The sequence below is a fragment of the Anomaloglossus baeobatrachus genome, chromosome 3 (genome assembly GCF_048569485.1).
Source record: "Anomaloglossus baeobatrachus isolate aAnoBae1 chromosome 3, aAnoBae1.hap1, whole genome shotgun sequence".
Lineage (NCBI taxonomy): Eukaryota > Metazoa > Chordata > Amphibia > Anura > Aromobatidae > Anomaloglossus > Anomaloglossus baeobatrachus.
The window spans coordinates 480,226,777-480,244,624 of NC_134355.1; the positions used below are offsets into that span (position 1 = coordinate 480,226,777).

The window sequence follows — 17,848 nt, forward strand, 5'->3', positions numbered from 1 at the left end:
TTATATTTGTCACAAATGTTTCATTATGTCTTGTTTCCATGTTTCTTTATCATTTTGCTACCTTTACTCTAAATCTACATTCAATAAGAATATTGGAAAGCAGTGCATGAACAGGTGGGATTAAACGTTTCACCACTACAGTATGTTTTTATACAAAGGTGACCTATAGATTTAATGTATAACTGTATCACATAAAGCTATATCAGAAATATATATTTGGTACTGTCTCCAGTTGTCAATTTAATTTCCAGGAAGAGTAACAAAAAATGAAACAATATCGAATTCTATGAAATGGTTTTACAGAATTGCTATCTTAATTTGTAAAGTATTGTGTATACAAAAGAGAAGTTAAACACTTCTTTTAAAAATAACTTTTTTTAACTTTTCAAGAAGAAAAAAATAAATAGACAAAACAGTAATCAACACATCAGCTCTTTAATGAGCAAAGTCATGTTTTTATCAGCATTGGAATAATAGTGTTTATCTTTATTTCACTCAATGACCAGAATCCTAGTCAAGAAGTACAAAGTAATTTCCATTAAGTAATATACAATTTTGTGTGTAATAAGCTTTTATTTTTTAAAAAGAGTAACTGAAAAGAAAGTTACTGCAGTTAGTTTGTCAGAGAAACATATTTGCATTATCTTACAAACTATCAAAATTACTAATTTTGGAAATGTAAAAAAAAGAAAAAAAAAGAAATAAAAGAGAAAAAAAATAAAAGCACATTAACTGTTGTCTAATAGAAATATACAGGTAAGAGAGAAGTTATTTCTTAGTGATGTGCTCTTAAGTCCACCTCTATCGTTTTCCATATAAATGTACATCTGATACATATACAAACACCTTGAAAAGACTGTGATAAATACCTTTCCTGATAGACAAGAGGGAAAGTCATATTTTTGTGGTTGGATAATATTAGTATAAAATTACAGAGGCAGAATTGGGTTTATAAATTTTGTTGGCACCCTTCATAATAGTGTATTCTTGTATTCTTGGTATCTACATATGTATACATTTTACTTATATACCGCTGTGAGGTAACATCAATATAAAAAAAATTTACAGTGGTAAATAAAAATTGTAAAATTTTTAACACGTGGACATGCAACATGAGAAACATGTTAAAAAAATATCAGTAGTGGGACAATAACTCAAGTTTTCTTTGGACGCATTGTTACTTACCATTATTATCAATTGCATCAGATCTCATCTAAACCAAATAAAACATATCATTTACCATAAAACTTATATCTCTAGAAAGTGTTCAGATTGAACAAAATGTAATATATCCTTAAATACATATATCCTTTGGGATTCACACCAGTGTTTTTCAATCTATTTCTAACCTAAGATATGCACCTTTTATTTCTAGCTCAGATTAAAACTGAGGACAATACAGTTAATTACTGGAATTTAAAAAAAACACCCTTCCCATTAAAAAATAAAAACTAATCTCCTTAAGGTTTGCCAATTATTGTGATTTTTCTTTTATGAAAAAGAAAAACGTTTAATAGGATGAGAACAATTTTAATTGTGGCCTATTTAGCAACATAGCCACCAAGCATACAAATTATCATGCACTTCGTGCTAAAAATATCCATTTTCCTTTATTCCCACAATTGATAGTGACAGCACTTAAGTGATAATGTTCTACCTGCCAGGACTTAAAACCTCTTTTGTTTTATTGGCAGTTTTCAGAATGGGGCCCCAAATTAAGGCCTTAACAGCATTGGTGCTTTGTGCACTTTTATATGATATTCACAATAAAACAGTTCAAAACAAACCAAAAAGGGTGAAAAAAAAATCAGACATTCCATGTGTGAGTCCCTTGTGCATATAAATACATCTAAGTCTTTGTTCTCTCTTTTTGTAGCACATGCCTAAAGCCAATTTTGTAAATTAAATCCTAAAAAAGGTTGAATATGAATAAAAAACACTATCATTCACAACAATTATTTCAATTGCTGCTGTTGTCCATTTTGATTATTTACATTTTTTTTCCAAAATTTCAAAATGTTTTTGATATGTATATGCATTATGCACATTGTAATCCTCCATTTTTAAATAACGCAAGTTCTCTGGGTTGAAAATCCAAGAAATGTCCAATAAGGTCAACTACTGTAATACATCAAAAATAAAGTCTGTATTCAGTCTAGTCTGGCTATACTCTGGTTGTAGAATGTGAATGTGGATGCGGATGGGGGTGGGGATGGGGATGGGGAAGTGTGTTATTCTGTCCTGCAGTATAAGTATTGAAGGCATGTATGGGCTGAATCCCTGGTATAGTGTTAGGAATCATTGTTATAGTATTAGGGGTCATTAAGGGAATATCATCTGGGGATCTTCGCATTGCTAGAGTATAGTCCGGAGGACAAGCATTTCGAAGAACAACTTCATGAGGATGGATAGATTCACATTCATGGTCCAAGTCTGTGTGCTTCATTTGCAGAGACATAATTTCTTCTTCTTGTGCATGGGCTATGTCATTTGTAGTATTCCGCTGAGGACTACACCTCCTATGCACGTCATGTCTCCTTTTATCCTTCTTGTAGTATAATGCTGCAAATGCCAAAATATTAAGAAATAGTAGAGATGCTCCAACAGCAATAGTGACACTTAACTCAGTAGAATAGTCTCTTTCCAATGAAAAAGGACTAGGCTGTTGTTTGAAGTTATCTTCATTAATGGTAGGGAAGGCTGAAGTTACAGGAACAAGGATTTTCCTTGTTGGTCTAGAAGTAATATCTGTAGATGGCCCTTTAGTTGTGGTGAGGTCATTAATAACATGAAGATGCGGAACAAGTTCTAGCCAAAGGTTGACTTTATTAGCCCTATAATGTTCTTTAACTCTTGGTTTTAATCCAATGTGGAGATAAAGTTGGTCCTTTTGTGAATATCTAGTCCACGCAACTTCTTCAAACCGATTTGGCTTTGTGTGAATGAATTTAGTATCTTGTGGAACAGGTTGGTTAGGGTCCCTAAAAGAGAAAAAGAGAAACTTTTTTTAACCTCATAATACCTTAAAATACACATAGCATAATATAGATGGTAAACTTATAATAGCAAACATCAAACAATAAAATCTGTATTCCAAACTGTTTTGTATAATTTAAGATATCATGAATCATTGTGGACCATGCCCTCTGATAATCTTTGGCTACATAAAAACTTGGACCATGACCCACATTTACTTTCATTGTGTTGCAATTTAAAATTGTTTATATCAGTGTCAGAGTCATAATTTTGAACCAGTCTTTAAGAGTTATCCAAATTCTTAAAGGGGTATTTCCTTCTCCAACATCCTATCCCAATATGTAGCAGGTTTAATATTAATATATTAATATTAACAAATACCTTTAATTGGAAAAGTACTATTGCTTTCCTGATATAGCTTTGTCTGTTAAGTCATGTGCAGGGCATTAATCCCTTCACCCCTGGCCGATTTTCCTTCTTTCGTTTTTTTTTTTGCTCCCTTTCTTCCTAGAGCTTTATATTTTTCTGTCAATCTTGCCATATGAGGACATATTTTTTGCAGGATGAGTTGTACTTTTAAATGAAATCATAAGTTTTACCATATAGCGTACTGGAAAATGACAAAAAAATTCCAAGTGCGGAAAAATTGCAAAAAAAGTGCGCTTGCATGATTATTTTTGTGATATTTTTTTCAAAATGTTCACTATATGGTAAAAATGATATGTTGTTGTTATGCCTCAGGTTGGTACAAGTTCGTGGACATCAAATATGCATAGGTTTACTTTTATGTAAGAGGTTAAAAAAATAGAAGTTTGTCCAAAAAAAGTGGCGCAATTTTTGCACCATATTCTGCGACCCATAGCGTTCTCATTTTTTGGGATCTATGGCTCAGTGATGACTTATTTTTTTCAGCTCAAGCTGTCATTTTTAATGGTACCATTTTTGTGCAGATGATATGTTTTTATTGCCTGTTACTGCATTTTTCACAAAATTTGTGAAGAGCAAAAAATTTAATTTAGGCTTTTGGAATTTTTTTGCCGCTTACTGATCAGATTAATTGATTATATAGTTTGATAAATCAAGTATTTCTGAACGTGATGATATCAAAAGCGTGTATATTTTTAATTTGTTTAAACCTTTCATTTTCAAGGGGGGCGAATGGGGGGGTGATTTGAATTTTTAGGTTTTTTTATTTTTTATTTTTAAAACTTTTTTCTTTACTTTTTTTATTTTACTAGTCCCCTTAAGGAACTATAAGGATTAGCAGTCTGATTGCTCATTTATTTCTGTTAATCACAGCTTACAGCTGTAAACATCAGAAATACTCATCTCTTGTTACAAGCAGCACTCAGCCGGGTGAAATAGGAAGTATGTTATGTGACCCTGTGCTACTATGACAACTATCGTCTCACAGTGATCACGTCACGGCTCCGCCAATGGAGCCTGGTGAGTGAAGATTTATTGCGGCGGTGATTTAAATCGCCCTGTCACATTTTGTGACATGTTAGCTGTTCAAATCAGCTAGCACGTGCGCAGATCGCCGCCGGATACCTGCAGCAGCTGCAGGTGATTACAGCTATATGGCTTAGGACATAATGTTAATGTGGGTAAAGGGTTAAAGCTTAGCTGTCCATGGTTACGACCACATGCAACTAACCATCACTATATGAATGGACATAACCATTGATACCTAAGCTGCAATGCACTGCACATGAAGTAAGAGACATAGCTATATCAATAGAGCTAAAGTACTTTTCTAATTGGAAATATTTGTTTGTTATTATTATTACACCTACTACATATTGGGATAGGATTACAGAGACGGGTATATACCTATAAAGATAAGTATGATTGGAATGTGTTTGCAAAAAACAAACATTTTTCCAGTTTATTGATTAATGTAGTCCTCCCCCTGATGATTGAAAGATGTCTTTTTTTAGGGGTACTTGGTACACTATGACATTGCAAGCCGATGGTAGAGATGCCGAGCGCGATAGTCCCCGCTCCCGTCGCAGCTGTGATAGCTTCCGTAGCGAACATTATCACTACGGCAGCTTCACATGCACTTACCTGCCCTGCGACGTCGCTCTGGCCGGCGAACTGCCTCCTTCCTAAAGGGGTGGGTCGTGCGGCATCACAGCGACGTCACACGGCAGGCGGCCAATAGAAGCAGAGGGGCGGAGATGAGTGGGACGTAAACATCCCGCCCACCTCCATCCTTCCGCATAGCCGGCGTGAGCTGCGGGAAGCAGGTAAGGAGATGTTCCTTGTTCCTGCGGCTTCTCACACAGCGATGTGTGCTGCCGCAGGAATGAGGAACAACATCGTACCTGTCGCTGCCGCGACATTATGGAAATGACCAACACTACACCGATGATACGATTTCGATGCTTTTGCGCTCGTTAATTGTATCAAAAACGATTTACACACTCCGATATCGACAGCGACGCCGGATGTGCGTCACTTTCGATTTGACCCCACCGACATCGCAGCTGCAATGTCGTAGTGTGCAAAGTGCCCCTTAGAGTTGAGCAAACAACTTTAAAGGAATATGGTGATGTATGGCCACTGAACCAAAGTCCTGCAAACTTCCTCAAGTTTTCTAGCATATCTGGCATATCTTCTGATTAGTGGGGCCATCTTGATATAATTGTTGCAGTGAGGCACACATTACTACACACAAGGCCTAATAATTGCAAGAGATGCTTGTAATAGGAGAAGGTTTTCAGGGTTGCGGTCCAGAGACTGTGGACTACCAGTGTGGCTGCTGGATCAATGTTTTGAAAATCTTTTATTTTCTGCCTAATGCCAAGATTACTATCCAGAGCTGCAGTTTACTGTATGCAAGTTATTTTCTATTACGCTTATAAGCAATGCTCTGAAATCAAGCAAGAAGTCTGGAGGCTGGGGATTGGTGCTTTCCTGAAATCAACCATGAGAAAAACCATTTATATTGAACATTCAATATTTATCATTATCTTGTCAAGGCTACAAGCACAGTCAATAAATTCAAAACTTACCATATTACATTGAAATCATCATACAAGGAAAATATGCAAGTCATAATTATAAATATTAAGATTAGTGATCGCGGACCCATCAATATCCGGGATCAGCGGGTCCAACTGGGTTTTAAAAAAAATCTGGCTTGGGCCCAGAATTGATCTGGGACATCTGGCCAAACACTGGTCTCATATAAGTCTATGGGGACCCGAAAAGGTGGTTGAAGGGATAGGGTGATTGGAGCAAGCGTCTTATTCTTACCAGATTCTGTGCGACTGTAACTCTGCTTCCAGGCCACTCACTTCACTTCCGGGGCTGTTTAATATCTTCTTGCATATGCACTACTTACCCCAGACACCGGCAGTCATGGCATCTCTGATTGGTTGCACTCAGACAGCACCCACACCCTGTGTGACAATGTGTCTGACTGCAACCAATCACAGATACTGTGAGTGTGTCTAGATTTGTGTAAAAATAAATAATTAAATAAAAAAAATGGTGTAGTGTATTATTATAATAACCAGCAGCTCTAACATTCAAATAGCGCTGTTTACCTTCTGATCCCTGCCATATGCACCAAAACAGTAGATTTCCACCACATTTGGGATATTGGTGTACTTAAGAGAAATTGCACAACAAAATATACTGTGCATTTTCTATTGTTGCCCTTGTTAAAATGCATACTTTTGAGCTTTCATAAAATGTTCGTGGGAAAAAGTAAAATTATCCTTTTTTCCCCCTTACACATTGCTTTAGTTACTGTGAAGCATGTGAAGGGTTATTAAACTTTTTGGATGTGGTTTTGAGCAGAATGAGAGGTGTAATTTTGGAATGGAGTCACTTTTGGGTATTTTCTGTCACTTAGGCCTCCCAAAGTAACTTAAATGTGATGTGATCCATAAAAAAATATTTTGTAAATTTTGGTTGAAAAATGAGAAATTGCTGATACAATTTGAACCCTTCTTTCTCATAACAAATAAAAAGATATTTCAGATTTTGTGCTGATGTAAAGTATACATGTAGGAATTATTGTTTTTTAACTACTTTGTTTGACATAACTCTTTGGTTAAAGAGCATAAAAATTTAAAATTTGAAAATTGCAAAATTTTCAAAATTTTCACTAAATTTCCAACATTTTCCAAAATAAAAGCAAAAATATTCCTAAATTTACCCCTAATATGTACGACAATAAATCACAATAAACAGTCATGTGCCCATTTGCTCCGACTTCAGTATGTAGCAGAGTCATTTTCATCATGAGATGTCATCGGATTACATCGGACTTGGGTGTTTGGGCAGTTAACAAATTGGAGAAAAGGGGTGATTATTTAAATAAATGATTTTTCTATGTGTTTTGTGTTTATATTTTTGCTTACAGGATTAGTAATGGGGTGTCCCACAGACCCCTACCCATTGCTAATCCAGGGTTTAGTGGCAGCTGTGATTTTTGACAAATTATAGCTGTCATAAAACCATTATATTATGGCAATTACCACCGCACCAGGGCAATTGCAATGAGATAGGTGAATTCCTGGAATTGTGCCTCTAATGGATGCAACAATTCTTGGTGGCTGCTGGCTGCTATTTTTAGGCGGAGAGGGCTAATAACCATGGGCCTCCCCAGCCTGAGAATACAAGCCTCCAGCTTTATCTTGGCTGAAAATCAAAATTGAGGGGAACCGTATGCTGTTTTTTAAAATGATTTTTTTAAATAAAAAAAAAGCTGCATGGGGTCCCTTGTATTTTAATACACAGCCAAGATAACTTGCACGGCTGGGGGCTGCAGCATCTGTTTTATCTGCACTGGCTATCAATATATGGGAGATGCTGCATCATTTTTTAAATTTATTTATTTTTAGGGATGCAGAAAGCGTGTGTGTTTACAACCAATCCCAGATGCTGTCACAGAGGGTGGGAGCGTGCTTTGAGTGCATCCAATCACAGTCGCTTGACTGACTGTGGGCAGGGGAAGAATTAAGAATAAGGGCAAATGACTGGTCCAGGAAGCAGTGTTACAACCACGAGATGGTAGGTATAACTGTCCTGCTTTGTTCCTTATTTTGTTTATTTTGCAGCCCCCTAGCCCTTACACCATTGTATAACACATACTGTAATTGTGAGTCCCTTAGACTTATATAGGGTTCAGCGTCCAGGGTCAAGTTTGGCTACCGAACCTGATATTTTTAAAGTTTGTGCTGGTTTGGCGAACCCGAAAATTCATGTGTTTGCTCATCATAGCACAATAGGCTTACACTACAAAACAAAAGGTACAGTTCACATACTATTTTCACTCAGACGTGTAATATTAAATTGTTATCCTTGTTTGATAAATGAGAAAGACTAATATGAATGACTCAGTTTTCTGATCCCCTTTCTCTATCACTTTATCTTTTTTATATATATATATCTATATATATATATATATATATATATATATATATATATATATATATATATATATATATTATAAACTTGTCCACATTTGTTCATGTTACACCCACAATGATTTTATAGGGATATTATATGATATACCACCACAAAGTAAGGTGAAGTGAAGTGTAAAGGATATGATACGGAGTTTTCTAAATATTTTACTAGTATACAATAAGTCTGAAAATCGTGATGTCTATTTATATCCAGCCCCCTTGTATTCAGGTACCTTTAAAAAAATGCGTGATCAATTGCTTCCAGAAATGTCCTAATTAATAAATTGAGTTCAACTTGTTTAAATGCAGTTATTCTTTGAAGGCTTTAGAGGTTTATTGAGAACATCAGGGAATAACAAGCTTTACGATAACCAAGATATATACCAGACTAGTCAGGGAAAAAGTTGTGGAGAAAAATTCAGTAGGGCCAGATTATAAAAAAAAATATGGTACAACTACAAACCTTCGAAGACATGGTTTTCCACCTAAACTGACATCCTAGACAAGGCAGGGACTAAATGGAGAAGCAGTCAGGAGGACTAGGGTCACTCTGATGGAGCTGCAGAGATTAGTGATGGACAGACCCATAAAAGTCTAGATCCATGTGGTTTCAAACATACCCGAGTGCTTGGCCCAGGCCTTGAATTCTCAGAGAATTCAGGCTAATGATCCAGATCTGACACTCAGGAAATAAAAAAAAAGCAAAAATAAATAAAATATGAATGAAGCAAGCGCTTCATACTTACAGAGGCTCCGGAATGGCTTTAACTGCTCCTGTGGCCACTGCCTCTTCTTCTAGGGCTGTTCATAACTCCTTCTCTATATGCACTGCTTTCCCTGCCAACCGGCAGTCCCAGCAGCTGTGATTGGTTGCAGTCAGACACGCCCCCAGCCTGTGTGACAGTGTCTGACTGCAATCAATCACAGGAGCTGTCTGTCGGTCTACTGTACAGTAGAAATAAATAAATAAATAAAACAATTTGCATAGGTTCCCCCCATATTATGATACTCAGCACAGATAAAGCACTGATACAGGCTGCAGCCCTCAGCCATACGCTGAGGAACTGCATGCAGCTTTTTTATTATTATTTAAATAATTAATTTAAAAGAAAACAGCTATGATAAAGCCCAACACCTGGGGGCTGGTATTCTCAGGCTAGGGAGACCCATGCTTATTGGACCCCCCAGCCTAAAAATAGCAGCCACCCGAGATTGTTGCATCCATGTGGGGAAAGTAGTGCATATGCATGAAGGTAAATGAGTGGCGCCAAAAGTGAATGAGCGACCTGGAATCAGTTACAGCATCACCAAATCCTTGGTAAATATGAAGCGCTTGCTCCTATTCCCTTATCCCTTCTATCAAAAATCAATTCCTTGATGAAGCAGCAGTGGCGGCGATATGTGGGGAGTTTTGCTGCATAATCCAGCACTCCTCCTCTCTCCACAGGCTACATCTCCTTATGTGAGAACAGCTATTGGTCAGGTAGTGAGAAACACATTCTTGTTACAGCTCCCTGTGACCAGACCAGCCAGCCTTTTTCAGCATTTATATTTGGTTTTACTTGTTCGTGGTAGGCAATTTGTCACTTCACTGTATGGGTTCTTATTATTCTAACTGTCCCACTGCTTAACTGAACTTACTACATTCCTGTATTAGAGTGAATTATATGTATTGAATTATGGTTTATATACAACCCCTGGCAAAAATTGTGGACTCACCTGGCTCTGAGGATGTTCATTCAATTGTTTACTTTTGTTTAAAAAAGCAGATCACAGACATGGCACAAAACTAAAGTCATTTCATATGGCAATTTCTGGCTTTAAGAAAAACTAAAAAAAATCATGCTATGTCATATTTGGCTTTTAAGTGTTTTTATCTTTTGATTTGTAATAAATGTGTTTGTTTTATAATATACCATAGGTTGTGCTTCTTTTCCATGTGCAGTATCTTTTTCTTCTTGTCTCTGGTCTATTCCCATACTGCACTAGCTAGCACCCATTCATATATTGCTCTTGATACGTATTTAATAAAGTGAGGCACTCCCCCATTCTATTACACTTTAGCCATAAAATCTTGAATTTTCTTAAGGGTAATAAGAGAAAATGCACCATACAATTTGTTGCTCAATTTTTTGCTGAGTACGTAAATACCTCACATGTGGTGGAAATCAACACCTTGGGTGCATGGCAGGGCTTTGAAGGGAAGGAGCACAATTGGAATTTTTGAAAGCAAAATTAGCTGGAAACATTAGTCGACGCCACGTTGCCCTTGGAGAGTTCCTGAAGTGCCAAAATTGTGTAGCTCCTCCACAAGTGACCTCATTTTGGAAACTAGTCCCCTAAAGGGATTTTATCTAGATATTTGGTGAGTAATTTTTTCCCCCATGCTGCTTCACTGAATTTTATAATTTTGAGCCAGGAAAATGAAAAATTACACTTGTACCACAAAATTGTTACTTCAACCAAATCACTTTTTTCAAAAGTGTAACAGGAAAAAATGCACCATACAATTAATTTTGCAAGTTTTCTGAGTAGACTGCTCCTTCACATGTGGTGGAAATTAACTGTTTCAGTGCATGGAGGGGCTCGGAAGGGAAGGAGCTCCATTTGAATTTTGTTAATGTAAAATTGACTGAAATCATTAGCAGACACAATATCTCATTTGGAGAGCCTCTGAGGTGCCTAAACAGTGGAGCTCCTCTACAAGTGATCTCATTTTGGAAACTAGTTCCATCAAGAAGTTTATGTAGAATTTGTGTAGATGCTTGAAGCTTGAAACACCAGGTGTTTCACTGGATTTTATACCGTTGAGCCGTGAAGATGAAAAAATACATTTATATCACAGAATTATTACTTCAACATGCTAGCTCTTTTTCACAAGGGTAAAAATATAAAATGCACCATACATTTTATTGTGCAAGTTCTTTTGTGTAAGCTGGTACCTTAAATGTGGTGGAAATCAACTGCTTGGGTACATGGCAAGGCTCAGAAGGGAAGGAGCGCCATTTGAATTTTTGAATGCAATATTGGCTGGAATCTTTAGCGGACACCATGTCCCGTTTGGAGAGTGGCTGAGATACCTAAACAGTGGATCTCACCCACAAGTTACCCCATTTTGGAAACTAAACCTCTCAAGCAATTTATTTAGACATTTCGTGAGCATCTTCAACGTCCAGGTGCTTTACTGAATTTTATAACGTTGAGCCATAAAAATGAAAAAATACATTTTTTACCACAATTATGTTGTTTTAACACAAAAGCTTTTATTTTCGCAAGGGTCACAGGACATAATGGATCATAAAATTTTAAAATTTGTTGTGCAATTTCTCCTCAGTATGTCAGTACCCCATATGTGATCAAAAACTACTTTTGAGGCACAGTGCAAACTGAAAAGGGGAAGGAGCACCATATTAGAGAATAGATTTAGTTGGAATGGTGTGCAAGTGCCATATCACATTGACAATGCCCCTGAGGTCCCTAAATAGTGAAGCTTCCCTACAAGTGACCCAATTCTGGAAACTAGACCCCCTCAAGGAATTGATCTAACCGTCTGGTGAGCACCTGGAACCCCCAGGTGCTTCACATAATTTTAAATGTTGAACCGTGAAAATGAATAAGTACTTGTTTAACATCACAAATGTTTCACAATTTTTCCTGAATGTGGCTAAACCCCACTTGTGACTGTACAGAACTGTTTGGCCGAAGCACAGAGCTTGGGACAGAAGGACCAAGGCAATAAGGAATGAGCCACTAAAGCAGCAGAATTGTCGCCTTTAATGAATGTGACAATTCTGAGTAGCTGCGGGATGTATGAGGGACCCTATGCCATTTTTTTATTTATTTACTTCTTTTTACACCACTAAATGGACCCAGAAAGTGTGTGTGATTCTAACCAATCACAGATGCTGGTACTGAAAAGGTGGGCAGTAGAAGGAGTAAATATGTATGAAAGCTAATTATCAAACCCAGAAGCAGTATTACAGCCGAGGAGATGTTCGGTAGCTATAACTGTCCTGATTTATTCCTTATTTTCTTTTTCTGCAGCCTTCTCTAGCCTTTCCTAACAACATTTTGTAACACAAAAGTTTGGGTCACTTACACTTATATGTCATTCAGCGTCCAGTGTCAAGATCAGGGTCAAGTTTGGCTGCCAAACCTGGTTTTTTTTTTAGTGCGTGCTGGTTTGCTCACAACTACAGATGAGTAAACTCCAATACATCTAATATATAAATATGTCCGGGATTGGCATCTGCACCGTCGCAGCTACAGCCACAAAATTTTGCAAACTCACACGTCTGGACCCCGAGAGCATCATAGGCTATGTTGTGAGGTGAAATTTTAACCCTGCGCATTCCAATTTACCAATCAATTTTGCCCCTATCTACATAATGGGGAAAAAGTGAAACGAAAAGAGTATCCGCACCGTCGCATTTACAATCAAAAAACTTTGCTCAGACACCTCATGTGACCCAGGGAACGATGTAGACTATGTTTTGACAGGAACATTTAACCCCGCTCTTTACAGTTACTCTCCAAAAAACATGCCTTCATTAAAGTAAATGGAGCCTTGAACTACAGGTTATTAGTAGGAGCTGTGAGTGGTTGCTATAGGAACAAAAGACATTCATAGTATAAGAAGCTTATATGTGAGGTAATAAGATGTCGGTGGGGAGACGGATAGAGAGAGACAGAGAGAGACAGACAGGGAAAGAGACAGACCTGGAAAGAAACAGATGGGGAAAGAGACGGCAGACATGCAGACAGGGACAGAGACAGGCAGACAGGGAAGGAGGAGACAGCCAGAGAGACAGATAAAGATAGATGGGGAAAGACACAGACCTTGATAGAGACAGATGGGGAAAGAGACAGAGAAATAGAGACAGACAAAGACAGGCAGACAGGGAAAGAGACAGACAGGAAAAGACACAGACAAAGAGACGGGGAGACAGACGAGGAAAGAGGCAGACCTAGGAAAGAGACAGACCTGGAAAGAGACAGATGGGGAAAGAAACAGAGAGATAGAGACAGACAAAGAAAGAGACAGACAGAGACAGGCAGATGGGGAAAGAGACAGATGGGGAAAGAAACAGATGGGGAAAGAGACAGACAGAGACAGATGGGGAAAGAGGCAGACGGGGAAAGAGGCAGACGGGAAAAGAGGCAGACAGGGAAAGAGACAGACCTGGAAAGTCGCAGACCTGGAAAGAGATGGACATGGAAAGAGACAGATGGGGAAAGAGACAGACAGAGACAGATGGGGAAAGAGACAGACGGGAAAAGAGACAGATCTGGAAAGAGACAGACGGAGCACATTACTTGGACAATTTAGTTAAATCTGTGTGGAATATCTGTGGTGTTGAAATATATGTTGTGAAATGTAGATTCTATTAGCTTAGTTTTGCCTTTTATTAATTACATTTCTATCTACTTGTTTTGTGTTTTTTGTGAGCAGAATACATTTTTGTTAATACATTCTATTTTATTAACAGAAGTTATCAACACGGGCGAAGCCGGGTAGTACAGCTAGTTTGTCATAAAGCCCTCAGGTTCCTTTCAGAATCCACATTTTGTACGAGATATTATACTACAAAATGATCTCACAAATGTCAACCATTGATTTGAAACAGGACTTGTTATGCTGCACACTCAAAAAAGTAATTTCCTAGCAAATTCAATCAAGACCATGTTGCAAAAGAGAGTTTACCCCAAAACAGGGGCATATAAATAGTTTGAGTGGTAAAATAATGCCCAAAAAGTCCTCTTATAATTTAATCAGCATGACAGAGTGAAATCAGCTGCCTTGCCCTTTCTCCTAAGCTAAAAAGAGCTTATTTTCATTGTATAGAATAATTAAATTTGACCCGATTAAATATATATATATATACATATATATATATATATATATATATATATATATATATATATATATACAGTACAGACCAAAACTTTGCACACACCTTCTCATCTCTACAACAACTGTTAAGAGGAGACTTTGTGCAGCAGGCCTTCATGGTAAAATAGCTGCTAGGAAACCACTGCTAAGGGCAGGCAACAAGCAGAAGAGACTTGTTTGGGCTAAAGAACACAAGGAATGGACAATAGACCAGTGTAAATCTGTGCTTTGGTCTGATGAGTCCAAATTTGAGATCTTTGGATCCAACCAACGTGTCTTTGTAGAAAAGGTGAACGGATGGACTCTACATGACTGGTTCCCACCGTGAAGCATGGAGGAGGAGGTGTAATGGTGTGGAGGTGCTTTGCTGGTGACACTGTTTGGGATTTATTCAAAATTGAAGGCATACAGAACAAGCATGCCTACCACAGCATCTTGTAGCAGCATGCTATTCAATCCGGTTTGCGTTTAGTTGGACCATAATTTATTTTTCAACAGGACAATGACCCCAAACACACCTCCAGGCTGTGTAGGGGCTATTTGACAAAGAAGTAGAGTGATGGGGTGCTACACCAGATGACCTGGTCTCCACAGTCACCAGACCTGAACCCAATCGAGATGGTTTGGGGTGAGCTGGACCACAGAGTGCAGGATAAAGGGCCAACAAGTGCTAAGCATCTCTGGGAACTCCTTCAAGACTGTTGAAAAACAATTTCCAGAGACTACCTCTTGAAGCTCATCAAGAGAATGCCACGAGTGTGCAAAGTAGTAATCAAAGCAAAAGGTGGCTACTTTGAAGAAACTAGAATATAAGACATATTTTCAGTTGTTTCACACTTATTCAAGTATTTCATTCCACATGTTTTAATGCATAGTTTTAATGCCTTTAATATGAATCTACAATTATCAGAGTCCTGAAAATAAAGAAAACTCTTTGAATGAGAATGTGTGTCCAAACTTTTGGTCTGTACTGTATATATATATATATATATATATATATATATATATATATATATATATACACATATATATATATATATATATATATATATATATATATATGTTTATCTATATACAGTGATCAGGAATAAATGAGTTTGCTCATTTATGCTCAGCATAAATAAGTAAACACTAAAAGATACCACAGAAAACTTTTAGCTTCCTTTCATTACCATACTACCAAATACCAAATACTGCCACAAATGTGGGCCATTGATCGGAAACCATTTTTGTTGTTTTGCACATCCAAAAATAACAAATTAATTCATGAATATGCTAAAAAAATAAGTACACTCAGTTAACATCTTAGGAGTAGAGATGCGCAAACTCGCAGATATTCGGGATTGACAGGTCCAACCAATTTTTTTTTTTTTTAATCCCGAAAATCTGCCCGAACTCTGATCCCTGAACCGTGATCCCCATATAAGTCTTTGGGGACCCTAATATTGTGCTTTAAAATGGTGGTAGAAATGACTACGGGATTAGAGCAGGAGCGTTATGCTTACAAAGTCTCCCACGTGGCTGTGACACTTCTTTCTGGGCCACTCATTACCCTCATACATATTTACTGCTTTCCTTGCCCACTGGAAGTCCTGGTATCTGGGATTGGTTGCAGTTAGACGATGCCCCCACCCTGTGTGCCAGCCTACGTGATTGCTTGCAATTGCACACGCTATCTGCATGTCTTTAGTGGTTTAAAATAAATAAATAAAAAAATTGGTGCATGGTCTCCTTATATTGTGATACCCAGCACAGATTAAGCATATGACTGCAGGCTACAGCCCCCAGCCATGTGTTTATCTTTGTATCAAAATAAGTGGGACCCTATGTAGCTTGTTTTTAAATTATTTAAATGGATACTTTAAAAAATCCGGCGTGCAGTACCCCCATAAATTTTTATACCCAGCCATAGTAAAGCCAACATCTTGGGGCTGGTATTCTCAGGCTGGAAAGACACATGGCTATTCGGCCCCCCTCAGCCTAAAAATAACAGCCCAGAATTGTTGCATCCATTAGATGCAATTTACAGATTATTAATGGGGGTTCTCAAAGATGCCACCTATTACTAATCTAGGGTTTAGTGGCAGCTGTGAGCTGTCATTGACCTCTTATATTACTCCGATTGCCACTGCACCAGGGCAATCGGAATGAGCCAATTAAAGTGCTGGATTGTCACAGCTATTGGATGCGACAATTCTTCGCACAAATAGGTTGCTATTTTTAGGCTGGGGGTGTCAAAAACCATGGGTCTCACGAGCCTGAGAATACCCGCCCCCAGATGTCGAGTTCATCATGGCTGGTTATCAAAATTGACCGTACACCAGTTTTTTAAATTATTTACTTAAAGGATTTTCGAAAAGTCGCATGGGGTCCCTCTTGTTATGATATACAGCCAAGATAAGCACATGGCTAGGCGCTGTAGCCTTTGGCCGTATGCTTTATCTGTGCTGGGTATCATAATATGGGGGGACCATATGGCACTTTTTTATTTATATATTTATTTTTATACCGCTATAGAGATGCAGACAGCATGTATTATTCCAAGCACTCACAGATGCTGTCACACTGGGTAGGTGCGTAGTTTGACTGCAACCAATCAGAGATGCTAGGACTGCTGGTGGGCAATGGAAGCAGTGAATATGTATGAGGGTAATGGGTGGCATCAGAAGTAGTGTTGCAGTCGTGCGGGAGACTCTGTAAGGGGTGCTTCACACACAGCGAGATCGCTACTGAGATCGCTGCTGAGTTACATTTTTTGTGACCTCATTAGCGATCTCGCTGTGTGTGACACTGAGCAGCGATCTGGCCCCTGCTGTGAGATCGCTGCTCGTTACACATAGCCCTGGTTCATTTTTTTATTGTTGCTCTCCTGCTGATAAGCACACATCGCTGTGTGTGACAGCGAGAGAGCAACAATCCTGAATGTGCAGGGAGCAGGAGCCGGCATCTGACAGCCTGCGGTAAGCTGTAACCAAGGTAAACATCGGGTAACCAAGGTGGTTACCCGATATTGACCTTCGTTACCAGCCTCCGCAGCTCTCACGCTGCCAGTGCTGGCTCCTGCTCCCTGCACACAAGCTAAGCGGTGTGCGCTGGTAACTAATGTAAACATCGGGTAACCATACCCAATGTTTACCTTAGTTACCAGTGTCCGCAGCTTCCAGACGCCGGCTCCGTGCAAGCGCAGCGTCGCTTGCATGTCGCTGCTGGCTAGGGGCTGGTCACTGGTTGCTGGTGAGATCTGCCTGTTTGACAGCTGACCAGCGACCATGTAGTGATGCAGCAGCGATCCTGACCAGGTCAGATCGCTGGTCGGATCGCTGCTGCATCGCTAAAGTGTGAAGGTACCCTAAGTGTAATGCTCCTGCTTTATTCCCTATTTTCTTTTTTTTCCCCTTTTTTATTATCCGGGTGGCTGAATGATTGGGGTCAGTGCATGGATACTAATAATCCAGTACGGATCCAGAATTTTACAGTCCAGGTTTACCCATCAATACTTAGAAGTAAAGCTAATGTTTAAACTGCAAAATTCTAGCTAAAACAAGTACAA

At 38.4% G+C, this 17,848-nt stretch overlaps 1 protein-coding gene across 3 annotated transcripts in view; it reads right to left on the reverse strand.

Moving 5' to 3' along the window:
* Positions 1 to 453: 453 nt before the first annotated feature.
* The window catches only part of NLGN1 (neuroligin 1), a 763,952-nt gene continuing 746,557 nt past the window's right edge, over positions 454 to 17,848 (reverse strand). For all 3 annotated transcript variants that reach the window (XM_075340613.1, XM_075340615.1, XM_075340614.1), the window contains one exon: positions 454 to 2,981. In XM_075340613.1, the coding sequence (XP_075196728.1) occupies positions 2,165 to 2,981 (817 nt within the window). In that variant the 3' untranslated portion in view covers positions 454 to 2,164. The remainder of the gene's footprint in view (positions 2,982 to 17,848) is intronic.